The 12,349-nt window shown below is 46.4% G+C and overlaps 1 protein-coding gene across 4 annotated transcripts in view; it reads right to left on the bottom strand.

Annotated features, from left to right (window-relative positions):
- The window catches only part of DOP1B (DOP1 leucine zipper like protein B), a 103,735-nt gene that overhangs the window by 51,500 nt on the left and 39,886 nt on the right, over nucleotides 1–12,349 (bottom strand). For all 4 annotated transcript variants that reach the window (XR_005527738.1, XM_039228463.1, XM_039228468.1 and 1 more), the window contains 7 exons: nucleotides 11,294–11,392; nucleotides 10,827–10,950; nucleotides 8,866–8,975; nucleotides 8,437–8,551; nucleotides 5,022–5,142; nucleotides 2,935–3,054; nucleotides 398–500 (listed from right to left, as the gene is read on the bottom strand). Coding sequence is in view for 3 of the 4 variants with exons in the window: in XM_039228463.1 (XP_039084394.1) it covers nucleotides 398–500; nucleotides 2,935–3,054; nucleotides 5,022–5,142; nucleotides 8,437–8,551; nucleotides 8,866–8,975; nucleotides 10,827–10,950; nucleotides 11,294–11,392 (792 nt within the window). In the remaining variant the exon portion in view is untranslated. The remainder of the gene's footprint in view (nucleotides 1–397; nucleotides 501–2,934; nucleotides 3,055–5,021; nucleotides 5,143–8,436; nucleotides 8,552–8,865; nucleotides 8,976–10,826; nucleotides 10,951–11,293; nucleotides 11,393–12,349) is intronic.

Here is a 12,349-nt window from a genome sequence, read left to right as displayed (position 1 = left end):
GACATAAAAGCCATTAAGAGGTTAAGTTCAGCTACATTCCCTGCACCAAAACAAACAGTGTCGTGCATGCGTTGGGGGCGCCTGGGTGGCTCAGTCAGTTAACTTCGGCTCAGGTCATGATCTCGCAGTTTGGGAGTTCGAGCCCCACGTCGGGCTCTGTGTTGACAGTTTGGAGCCTGGGCCCTGTTTCAGATTCTGTGTCTCCCTCTCTGTCACTCCTCCACTCATGCTCTTTCCTTCTCTCTCAAAAATAAACAAACATTAAAAAAAGATAAAGTGTCGGGCGTTTATGTAAAACCACTTTTCAGTATGCTGAGGTTTATCAGGCCAACAACACTAATGAGAAAGTAAATAAGAGCCAAGTACGGAGCCCCCTGTTCACGACAAGGGGCCTCACCAGGGGAATAACGTCCAGAAGGAACACCAGGAGGGTGCAGAGCTCCGAGACCGTCGGGGGAGGGCTGATGCTGCTCCCAGCGGTGTAACTCTGCTTCCCTGCCCTACAGGAGTCACAGGAAAGAGAAACAAGTCAGCTCTTTCTCCTCTGGTAACTTCAAGCACTTATGATGTCCAAAAACGTTACTCTATTTCAAACATATTGAAAGATAGCTTCTGTAATTCTAATAATTAAGCTTTCTAAAAGGAACACAGAGAAGTGTCAGTGTCTTGAATTTGCTTGTTGTCTCCAAAACGGGTTCAGTCAGACCTGAACTTCATCAGTTCATATGCGGGTGGGATCAGATCCCGGGGGGACCCCTTGCCCAGTGGATCTGGAGCTCGACTCCATGAGCAACACTAGGTCCCCAGCCCCAAACCAAAGGCATATTCCAAGGGAAGGCGCGGGGTTGAGAAGGCGTGGGCCGAACAGTCGTTCCACTTCCGGTGAGAGCTCTTCCCACGTGACCCCCATGAGCTCGTGTACATGAGCGGCTTTGACTCTCCCACGTCCACAATGCTCAGCTCTATGGGTGGCTGCTTATGCTATAAAACTTAACACTTCTTTTTAAAGAAGCAGGTGACAGGTTAGATAGCTAAGTTAGAAAATACACAGATACTTGTTTTCAAAACAGTAACTCTGGGGGCGCCTGGGTGGCTCTATTGGTTGAGTGTCCGACTTTGGCTCAGGTCATGATCTCACGGTCCATGGGTTTGAGCCCCATGTCGGGCTCTGTGCTGACAGCCTAGAGCCTGGAGCCTGCTTTAGATTCTGTGTCTCTTTCTCTGCCCCTCCCCTGCTCATGCTCTGTTTCTCAAAATAAAGACAAAAAAAATTTTAAAACAGTAACTTTGGATTCATCTAGCTCTCGTGGAACAACTCAACCTGAGTTCACTGTCTTCACTGCAAATTACCATGTAGTTACCTTGGAGTTTGAGCAAGAGAATGACTTTGAAGAAGTGCACACACTCTAGCCTGGCCAACTCTCATGGGGCTCTGTGTCTACTCTAAAGAGACCCGTGCATGTGTGTGTAAAGAGACCAGTGCACGTGTGTGTGTAAAGACCTGTGCACATGAGTGTAAAGAGTTGGGACAAAGTACCATTGCAATGGAAAAATTGAAACTAGTGTTTTTACCCCATGTACAGACAGCTCTCCAAAGCACTGTTACTCCCCACCAAGCAGCTCACTGCAAAATGTTACATTCAACCTGATACCACTTGTGTAAAGCCTGAACAGACACACAAGACCATAACATTTCTGGATACACACTAGTTATAATGCAAAGACATCATGGATGGGACGGACACTAATAATCCCAATAAGAAGGGGGTAGGTGCTGGGAAGGTAGGAGTTAGTTCTACCTGGGTAGCAACACTTTATCCCTTAAAAAAAATATGAAAAAAAAATAGTCAAGTGTTAACTATAATTTCAGTTAACAGGTGCACGTGTATCTGGCATTCTTGTTTTTTCTTACACTTGAAATGTTTCATAGTTGATCTTTTTTTTAAAAGGAAGCACACTTTCTAGAATGGAAATGGAAACAGGCTGACCAAAATTATCCCAGCTTCAGTATAACGTGGCCCGTGGTCCAAGTATGATTCATTCATCACAGACATGAAGGCCTGCTGTGCCCCGGCTCCAGGGCACTTGGAGCTGCACCGTGGGGGCAGTGGGGACGTGAGGCACTCCCGGGTTCCCCCCGCGAACTTGCTGCGCAGCCACACGAGGGATGTGTGTCGCCAGGCCCCAGCTTTCTTATGTGGTACAAGGGCCTGCTTCTCCTCGGGGTGTCTGAGGTGTTGAAGAGCGCATGTAGGGCTCTGAGGCCAGGCCACAGGAAATGACAAGCCAAACTTCTGTCAAGCTGCTGTACGCAGAGGGCAGTGACAGCACAGGGCATTGCACTCAGGGTGACAGGAAGAAGTCTGACAGGGTGACTCAGGACAAGACAGGCTCTGAGAAATGACGCTATTCCCCTGTTGTGGGGAAGCAGGTGGATCCCCAAGGCGGGGACACCAGTCACAATGTCAAGGTGGTGCAAGTCACCAGACTGAAGTGAAGGTGGCTTAAAGCTGATTACCACAGCTGAAGACATTATGCTTTATCGGACCCATTACGGAACAATTTCAGTAAGAATTCGAGGAGACTGACAATTTCAAAACCACTCGCTCTAGTCACAGAGCCACAAAACTAAGACTCTGTAAACACATCAGCCTCCAGGACAACTGCACGAAGAGTCTATTTAGTCAACATAACTTGAAAATGCAGAGAATTTTCATCTCAAGATAGAATTAATAAAAAAGCTTAAAAATTATGTGGCAGAGATTACCTGAACCTTCTTAATGGCAATGTTTTTTATTCTAAGATTTTAAGTGAATTTTTTTTCATCGTGTGCTCAGCAGAGACCACCCACCCGGAACCACAAAAAGCAGCTACGAAGCCACAAGAGCTTCCAGTCCTTCCTGAACATTCCATAATCCCGAACTGGACACTTACCTAAAGCAGTTCTCAAAGCACCTTGTCATATAATCCCAGAGAAAGTCTGTGCTTAGGGAAGAGATCAGCAAATTCACGGTTTTAACAATCTCTGAGGCATTTCTGTTTTCTTTTATTGCACTGTAAGGGAAGGTGAATACTCATAACTATATCCCATGAGAAACCCTCCATTACGAGAACACTGTTCTGAAAAACTGTAATTCATTTACCTGTTTCTAGAGAGATAGACAAATCCTAAGAAAGGTAAAAATGTTACTGTCCTGTAAATGGAAAGAGTTTGCATAATGCTGTCCTAAACAGTATTTATACTGAGACATTCTCTTAGAAAGAAGTGTCAGAGAGGCGCCTGGGTGGCTCAGTTGGCCAGACGTCTGACTTTGGCTCAGGTCACGATCTCATGGTCCATGAGTTCAAGCCCCGCATCAGGTTCTCTGCTGACAGCTCAGAGCCTGGAGCCTGCTTCAGATTCTGTGTTTCCCTCTCTCTGTCTGCTCCTCTGCTACTCGTGCTCTGTCTCTCTCTCTTTCTCTCTCTCTCTCTCAAAAATAAATTAACATTAAAAAAATTTAAAAAAAGAAAGAAAGTCGTTTCAGAGCTGTTGTGAAAAGAAGCTGATATAGAAAACAGTTTGAGTCCAGGTATGGTAATGAGCTAGTCTGTTGGTAAAATAACAGGGTACACCCATTTGGGTGGGAAATTTGGCTAAAATTTAAATGTGCATTCTCTAGGACTCAGGAAATTTACTCTATGGACTTACCCTATAGAAATCTTTGCACGGGCACCCAAAGATATATACATGAGGATACCACTGCAAGGCCATTTAAAAATTGGAAGCCACTTACAAGTCAATAAGCAGGAGACTGGTCAATTTGTCAAGATTTATTTAAATAAGTGATCAACCCTTACTGAGGAACCAAGGGCAATCTTTATATTCCATTGCAGAAGAAAGCAGAGTTACTCACAACTTGCATTTTAGAAAAACAGCCAACTAAATAGCTAATGTAACACCGTCTTTAAAATAAAAGACATCTGTACATTTACGTATGCATTCGAAGTCTGGAAAGAAATGAAAATGTTTGATGTTTTTCTCTCAAGGGCAGTGGATTATGGGTGATATCTTTTTTCTTGATACCTTCAAATATTGGTATATTCCACAAAAAGCCTGTATTACTTTCATATCTAGAAAAACAATAATTCTGGGAGAAAAGAGCAAACATTCTGGGAGGAAAAAAGCAAACACTTAGAACTCTTGGTACCTTTATAATTAAAAACCAGAGAAATCTTCAAACAGATCTAAATTTTCAATATACCCAATGCTAATTCGGGCAGAAGGAAATGACATCAAGAATAAAGTAAGGGGCACCTTGGTGGCTCAGTCAGTTAAGCGTCTGACTCTCGGTTTCGGTTCAGATCATGATCTCATGGGATCGAGCCCTGTGTTGGGGTCTGGAGCCTGCTTCGGGTTTTCTCTCTCCCTCCCTCTCTGCCCCTCCCTGGCTCACTTGTGCGTGCACTCTCTCAAAAATAAATTAAAGCATCAAAAAAAATAATAATAAAGTCAAAAGGAAGAGACTGCACTATCTTAAAAGGAACAAAAACTAAACCCAGGGCTGAGAGAGAACTACATCCTTCAAGGCAACGGGTCTGCCATGTCCTGAACCCCACCTGCTCTGCCTTCGGGGTCCTGCGGCACCTGCCCTCAGCGTGCCCTTGCCTGGCTCTCCCCTCTGCCACTGGCTCCACTTCCCAACCTTACCTGCCTCCTGCCATCCTCCATGTAAGCTACCGCGTGGACACGCCAGATCTGGGTGTCCTGCAACAGCTTTTCTACTCACTCCGTAAATATGGTTGTACACCCCAGGCTGGGTGGAGACCAGCTCCAATGCCTTTTAAACTCTTCACCGTATTCAACAGGGAATAGTCCATTCACGGTGACTGACTTGAGCACAGTTATCCTAACGAGTGGCACGGTCCCTTGCGTGTCCACTTTCTCTAGCCCCATGCACTTTATAACACCCAGCAGGGAGGTGAGATGAACAGCATCAGGGAGGGAGGAAGAGGTGTGAAGCTGGAGGCCAAACCCATACCTCGTGAGTGAGTTTCCACTCTGGGTGTAGCTGAGTTTAAGATCAGAGCCGAGAGCATCTCTGCAGTAAGAATAAAAGGCCCGGATAACTTCAAGGAACAAATTCCCAACCACTCGAGGCCCTGCAATGAAAAAGAAAACAGAAAGGTTAGCAATCCATATTTAAATCAATAAATGGCGTACGCACGAAACAAAGACTAACTGTACACACAACTTTAGACTCTAAAATGCTCAGAAATTTTGGCTTAATGATGACAACTTTAGCTGGGGGAAAAACCCATTCGTGAAAACAGCCAGCATTTCTGTCGCGTGTGTTATGAGCTGGACAGGACTGTAAGCATACTGTATCCACTAACTTATTCCATCCACACAACAGCCGCGCGACCGAGTTCCACACCACTGTACCGACTACAGATGAGGGGACAGAGGCAGAGAGGTGAAGTAACTCACCCACGCCCAATTCTGCCTGATGGAGCAGGGCGTACGCATCGTGGGTGTCAGTGTGCATAAACTGCTTGGCCAGAGATGTTACTCGGCATAAATACCAACTGAGTACGGCAACTTTCTTATTTTAAATTTTCTAAAATTTTTTTGCATTTTTAATTTTTGCTTTACATTTTTTTTAAAGGAATCTCGAGCCCAACAAGGGGCTTGAACTCATGACCCCAACATCAACAGTGGCATGCTTTACCCAGTGAGCCAGCCAGCGGCTCCTCTAAATTCTTTTAATCATGCACCAGAACCCCACAAAAAAATAACACCGTTCTTTGAGAGGCTTACTAAAAGAGCACAACCCGCTGCAGGTTAGAGAAACACTGCAGTCAGGTGGTCAGGTGGAAGGCAGCTGGAGGTTTCTGCTCTACAACCAGCAGCCACCAGGCAGTGAAGAGAGGTGACTTCTCACCCAAGGGTGCAAAGGGATGAGACCAGGATTGATTTGGAGAAAATGAACACTGTCAACACACTGCTGTCAAAAGCAATCAGCAGATTATTCTTTTATGCTGCTTTACCATGAAAACAAAAACTTGCCTCTGAGAAAACTTTTATTCTTTTTTGAGAACACATTTTTGGTAGTCAGTCCCATGTATGTTTTACCTACAGTACAAGAACGTCCAATGCTTTTGCGGCACCTGGGTGGCTAGGTCAGGTAAGCGTTGGACTCTTGGTTTCAGCTCCATCATCATCATCTCATGGTTTCATGAGTTTGAACCCCGCATCAGACTCTGCGCTGACATTGCAGAGCCTGCTTGGGATTCTCTGTCTCTGTCTCTCTGTCCCTCCCCCACTCGTGCTGTGTCTGCCTCTCTCTCTCTCAAAAAAAAAGAGAATGCCACCTGTTTTTGACAAATGAAGTTAAGTTTGCTGCCATGATTCAAGAAGACAATGAGGCAGTGGCTGGAGACTGGTAGCAACAGAATGACTGCCTTGTGCCTTCCGGCTCTACTTCTATAGGAGCTACTCCTCTGCCTTTGAAGCACGACTTCCCTAGGACAACTAGATTAACAGACAGAGGAAATTAGACTGCTGTGACTGCACAGAAGCCTGCCATTCCTCCCCTTCTGGAAACTGGGACCCGGAGCCCAAGCTGGCAGCAAGGTTTCACTTGGTCTGCCAGGTGCAGCATCTCAACAAAGAACACACGCCCTCCAAAATGCAGTTATGTTTTCTTTCTTGAATATTTCCCCGAGTTACACAGTAGGCTCTCAATATACTTCTACAGCTCATTTCAGTTTTTAGACGAAATCCTGACTCTTTTACACTAAGAAGAAAATCTGCTGGAGTTGTCGCTGGCTGACTGTGGCTGCAGGGGAGGGGCGGGCTGGGGGGAAGAGCACAATACATGGGTACCTTCGGGTGGCATTTAGGCTGGAGCTTGGAGGGACAAAGGCTTCATGTTCTGACTTTGGTTAAGAGCAACTAGAGAGCCATACATGCCACAGGGTACAGGGTCATCTGTGTTATGTGAGCAAGTGGCTGGGGGTGGAGGGGGGTGTTCTGAGTACAGGCAGGTAAGCAGCAGTGTCCCGTCAGAGAGCTCAGGCTCTGAGTCAAACAGACCGTGTTTTCATCTCAGCTCCCGGGCGGCCTCTGGCAAATCACTTTCCCTTGCTCAGCCTTAATCTCTCCATCTGTGAGATGGGTGTGGTAAGAAACCTCTCTTCAGGGTTGCTAGAGGGAAGGAGGGGTGTATGGAGATGTACATTACATGTTGCACACAAATCACTTCGTAGAAAAAAAAAGGCTCAGAAAATGTCAGCTGTTATTAACAGCAGCAGAATCACATGAGGACCTCACAGTCTCCCTTCCGTTCAACTGGACTGGATGCCTTTTTTTCCCCGTCACAGCCCTAGAGCCCAGCATCATCCCTGCCACTCATCAAATCCCAGGGCTGCCTGTGAATGAACAAATGAAGGGTCTCCATCCTCCCACCTGAAACCAGAGGGAGAAAGGATCTCATTAATGCCTTTGACTCTGTTCTCTGCAAAGTTACCAGGTGGTGTGCAAAACCCGGGTGTTTAGGTGATGCCATCACACTCGAAATTCCATGGAGGAGATGGGGGCCCCATTATGGTGCTCAAGTGACTGGACATTAAGATCTTACCGTGAATGGATATCAGGGCAATTTCTATTCTTCAAGCAAGGGACAGAAGGTCATTGTTTTTTTAGCCGACACTCACAGGACCATAGTGTGCACAAGGGGACCCTTCAGGAACTGGAGTCTAGTTCAAGCCCGTTAGTTGGCGGAGGAACAGACCAAAGTTCGCACAGCCTAAGTGGCTTTCCCTGGGTAATGGAGGAGGGTCCCCTACCCACTTGAGGATAAAATCAAAGTTCACCTGAAGCATATCTGACTGAAAGAACACTCTTACAAAATCAGTTGCATCCGTGCTCTGTTAGGCACACACGCAGACGTGAATAGGAGCTCCAAGGTGTTTTTCTAATAAAAGCGTCCACGTTATTATGCAAAACTTTTAAGCGGTGCCTAGACAGGATGACTGGACATAACATGTGACAAAAAAGCTTCAAAATTCTGAAATTCCAGTGACTGACTTATATTTAAAATAACATGCTGTGTCTCACCAAGTTTAACTCCTTCCACACAGGTAATCCACATCGGGCCTATGAAAATAACTACAGTTCTTTTTTTTTTTTTCCTTATAGCTTATTTATTTTGAGAGAGAGAGATGGCCTGCGTGCGCACGCATGAGTACAGAGGAAGGGCAGGGCAACAGGGAACGAGAATCCCAAGTAGGCTCCACGCTCAGTGCAGAGCCCAACACTAGGCTCGATCCCACGACCTGGGGATCATAACCTGAGCCGATATCAAGAGTTAGATGCTTAACTATCGGTTAATATCGGTTACCTGAGCCGCCCCCCGCCCCCAGGCGCCCCGGTAACCACATTTCTAACATTACCTATTTCCGGCTTGTCCAGCAGGCTGACGAGGATGCGGAAAGGCTTCAGGTACGCGTGGTGGCACTCCTCTGTGTCGGCATCTGAGAACCTCTGGTGCAGTATCTCTGCTAGACCCTTTGTTTTTTTCCCAAAAAGCCACATATTAGGATATTGTATGACACTGTAGCAGAGTATGACTGATTTTTCTAATTTTGGGTACTTTTCTCATTTTAAGCACAGTATGACCTTATTGGTTTTTCTAATTCTAAGTACTCTGGGACACAAAGAAAACTAGTCACAGGGCACGAAACAGACACCCACAGAATTTTCCCAACCGTGTATCCAGCCAATGCCCAACATCTCCGTTGAGGTCCTACAAATCGATCCATGGAGGAATCATGATCAGCAATGCTCTGATTGGGATCTACTTTCCAGAAAGGCTCCTTTACCTCAACTAAAAGATCCTTAGAATATTTTTCAAAAAAATACGAGGACTGGTCTTCGTAAGATTTTGAGAGTTCGGATTCTGGCACAACAGTATTTCCTTTAATATCTGAACCTATAAGAGAACAAGGACCATGAGCTGTAACAAGATCTATTAATTTTAAGGTACATATCATTGTGCAAAGATCTCATGCTCTGGTATTTTTAAAAAAAGAATACCTCCGACAGAAACCAAGTCCCAATCTGGCAAGACTACGTCACATTTTCTTCTTCTGACAAAAAAAAGTGCTGTGCTAAGGATTCCATCTCAACAGACATCAATTTAGTTCACCCAAAAGTTCAGCTTAATCATCTTGGACAAGTCTGATTATAAGAACTTAATGGAATGAGGATCATTTTTAAAGACCAGTGTTTTGTATGGCAGTATGTAAAATTGAGCTATTCCCCTCTGTACGTCCTTTTTTTGAGTTCTGGGTAAGTCTGTGAGGTCTTCAGGGCAAGGAAAGGCATCTCACGGTATTGGAAGCATGGACTGTGGGGCCGAGGCTAGCAGGTCGGAGCCAGCACTGAACTTGGATCCCGGGTCCTCTATATATACAGCAAGTCAAGGCCAACTAGGAGGGAGCTGAGTGTTTAGCAAAATCATCCTTTTGGTAAAAATGCTTAAAGAGTCTGTAAATATTCTTCTTGAAATCTTTCATAAGCCTCCATGCAATGGGTTCTGGAAGTTCTGTAACTAGGGAGAAGAGAGGAAAGAAAGGGTTCAGAGAACTTCCTGACCTTGGCGTGGGAAGGCCTGTATGTTGAGGGTTGTAAAAGAGAGGAAGCAGAGGATTCTTTAGGGCAGCGAAACCACTCTGCGTGATGCTGCACAGGGGGCCGCGTGTCCTTCCACACGTGCCCAAGCCCACGGAACGCACACCACCACGAGTGAGCCCTGGTGGAAACCACAGATGCTGGGTAACGACGTGCCAGTGCCAGTTCATCGACTGTGACAAATGTGCCACTCTGGTCGGGAGGTTCTGGCGGGGGGGTGTGGGGGTGGGGCTGGGAACTCTGTGTACCTTCCTCTTAAGCTGTGGAGTCCTTTCATGGTCATTTTGTGTACCCCCTGTGCTCAGGTACACAAACATGCAGACTGATAAAACTCAGGAGTGCTAGCCTCCAAGCCCTGAGATTTCCTGAACTCTGTCCCTGTGAAGGCTTCCAACCAACCATCAAGGGCTCTTCTACAAGTTCATGGGCTGTGCACAGAGACACAGGCCCGGGTTCTCACACCCTCCCCCCCTCCCCCCCCCCCAGTTATCTAAATGTCTTCCAAAGCTTTAGGTCAATACCACAAACGTTTCCATCTGTACCAAACCGTCTGTGGGTTTTCTCTCACGCCCCTCAAACCCATGAGACTTCTTTGTAGCAACAGGCTTCTACTTGAAGAAGGTTTAACTACAAGTTTTTGTGGTGTTTCAAGCTTCTTAAAATGCAATTCAGTGAGCATTTTAAATATCCCATTTAGGGGCGCCTGGGTGGCTCAGTCCATGGAGTGTCCAACTCTTGATTTTGCCTCAGGTCATGGTCCCAGGGTCATAAGATGGAACCCCACATCGGGCTCCGCACTGAGCATGGAGCCTGCTTAAGATTCTCCCTCTCTCCCTCTCTCTCTCCCCCTCCCTCCCTCTCCCTCTCTCTCCCCCTGCCCCTCCCCCACTCGTGCACACTCTCCCAATCTCTAAAAAAATTTTTTTAAAATCCCATTTGTTTCCCTGTTTTCTGTGTAATGGCTGCAACAAAAACAAAGCTACAGCGTAGGCAGAATCCAACTGCCAGTGCCATATTCAGTCAGTGTGTCCTGTCTCCACACTTTGTGCCTCAGAAACATATCACCAAGATCGAAACTGGATCCAAAGAAACCAGCACTATAAGGCTTCACATTAACTTTGACATTCAGTGATTGTATACTGCTCAGTACCTAGTAACCATGCGTAAAGTCTTCTGTTTAGAGACATATCTCTTCTCAGGAGGGTCTGGATGGCGGCTGACAGGATATGCACGATGTCGGATCTGGGCAGGGGAATGGCTCTCTCATTGGAATCCTATTGGAAGACAGAGAAAATTTTACTGCAGAGGGACAAAGAAAGAGATCATCGGCTTTCTGAATGTGGCCCTTCCTTATCCATCTACAAAGCTTGATCTTAAAAAGGTAGTTCTCAAAGGGAGTTGGTTCTTCACGAGGACCATGGACAGAAGCTATTCAGTTTTTGTTATGGAAACATCATGCTCACAAAAATGAACAAGGATGCTTTAACCAGCTGGAAGCAAATGGTGAGCACAAAGTGGCTGCTGTAAGGCTGCCTGGGATCTACCCACCCCTCCCCCCCACGCCCCTCATCCTCAGGAAATACCAGGGCCTCCCCTGGGAGAATACAAACGGCTTACCAGACACGTATAAAATGGAAAGAAGAAAAGGACAATTTCCAGATTATTTCTTTGCACCAGAACATTGGAGTCCAACAGTGACACACACAGGGACTTTACCTGTAAACAGTAAAACAGCAAGGACAGGTTGTTCCCAAGACATCTGACCTTGTGTGCAGGCTACTCCTCACACTCACAAAAATGAAATTAACTTTCCCTGGCAATGTTGAAACCGCTGTGTTAAACCATGTGGAACATACAACAGTAAGGTGGAAATGTGGGTTCTAGCTCTGGACACTGGGGGGCAGTGTGTGTGTGTGGGAGGAGGTCACCCAGAGGACATGATCTGGCTGACCCGTGAGCCGGAGGCTCCTCACCTTCTTCTCTGTCCTGGGAGTGTGCGCTCTGCTTGCCTTCCCTGCTCCCAGAAGCTGCCCAAGGGACGCAGCCTTGAGACGGGGTGTGGCACTGACAACACACCTGCATGGTATACGTGACAAACCCAGGCGAGGCCTCCACATAAACTTGAACCATCTGCCAGGTGGATGCAGAGATCTACCTGCCCTGTTGCGCCCACGACAAGCCTCGTAAGCAAGCTCGCTGGTTTAGTAAACTGTCCAATTACCAATCTGGAGTGGCCTGCCTCTTCCTTTGGCCTCCCCCTGCCCTCCCCATGTATGGGACAGCTCCAGGTCACGCCCAGGAAGCTCCCAAGGAGGCTGTAACAAGTGTGACATCGGACAGTGCGTCAGCTGCAGCAATCTCATGTACCATCTGAGAGCTCAAGAGGCTCAGACAAGATGGTCAGGGTCTAAGACCTCCAATTCTAGGATCCCAGAAAGGAATGTCTTTAGATTCCAGTAGGATCTTTTGACTAACCCACAGCTCCATTCAGTTACATGGGTCCCAAACCAATTCAATCCATACTCTGGGTCTCTTTTCTAAGTATGGATATACACGAGACAGATGCATAACAGTTGAGAGGAGCAGTAAGAGAAATGCTAATAAAAAGCTCTAAGAATTTGGAAGAGAGGAGGGAACACATTGGAGTTCTCTGTAGGAAGGCTGAACGGGAAG

The sequence above is a fragment of the Hyaena hyaena genome, unplaced genomic scaffold (genome assembly GCF_003009895.1).
Source record: "Hyaena hyaena isolate Hyena2069 unplaced genomic scaffold, ASM300989v1 scaffold_2, whole genome shotgun sequence".
Classification (NCBI taxonomy): Eukaryota; Metazoa; Chordata; class Mammalia; order Carnivora; family Hyaenidae; genus Hyaena; species Hyaena hyaena.
The sequence above is the reverse complement of the archived record's forward strand: the minus strand, read 5'-3'. Positions and strand labels throughout refer to the sequence as shown.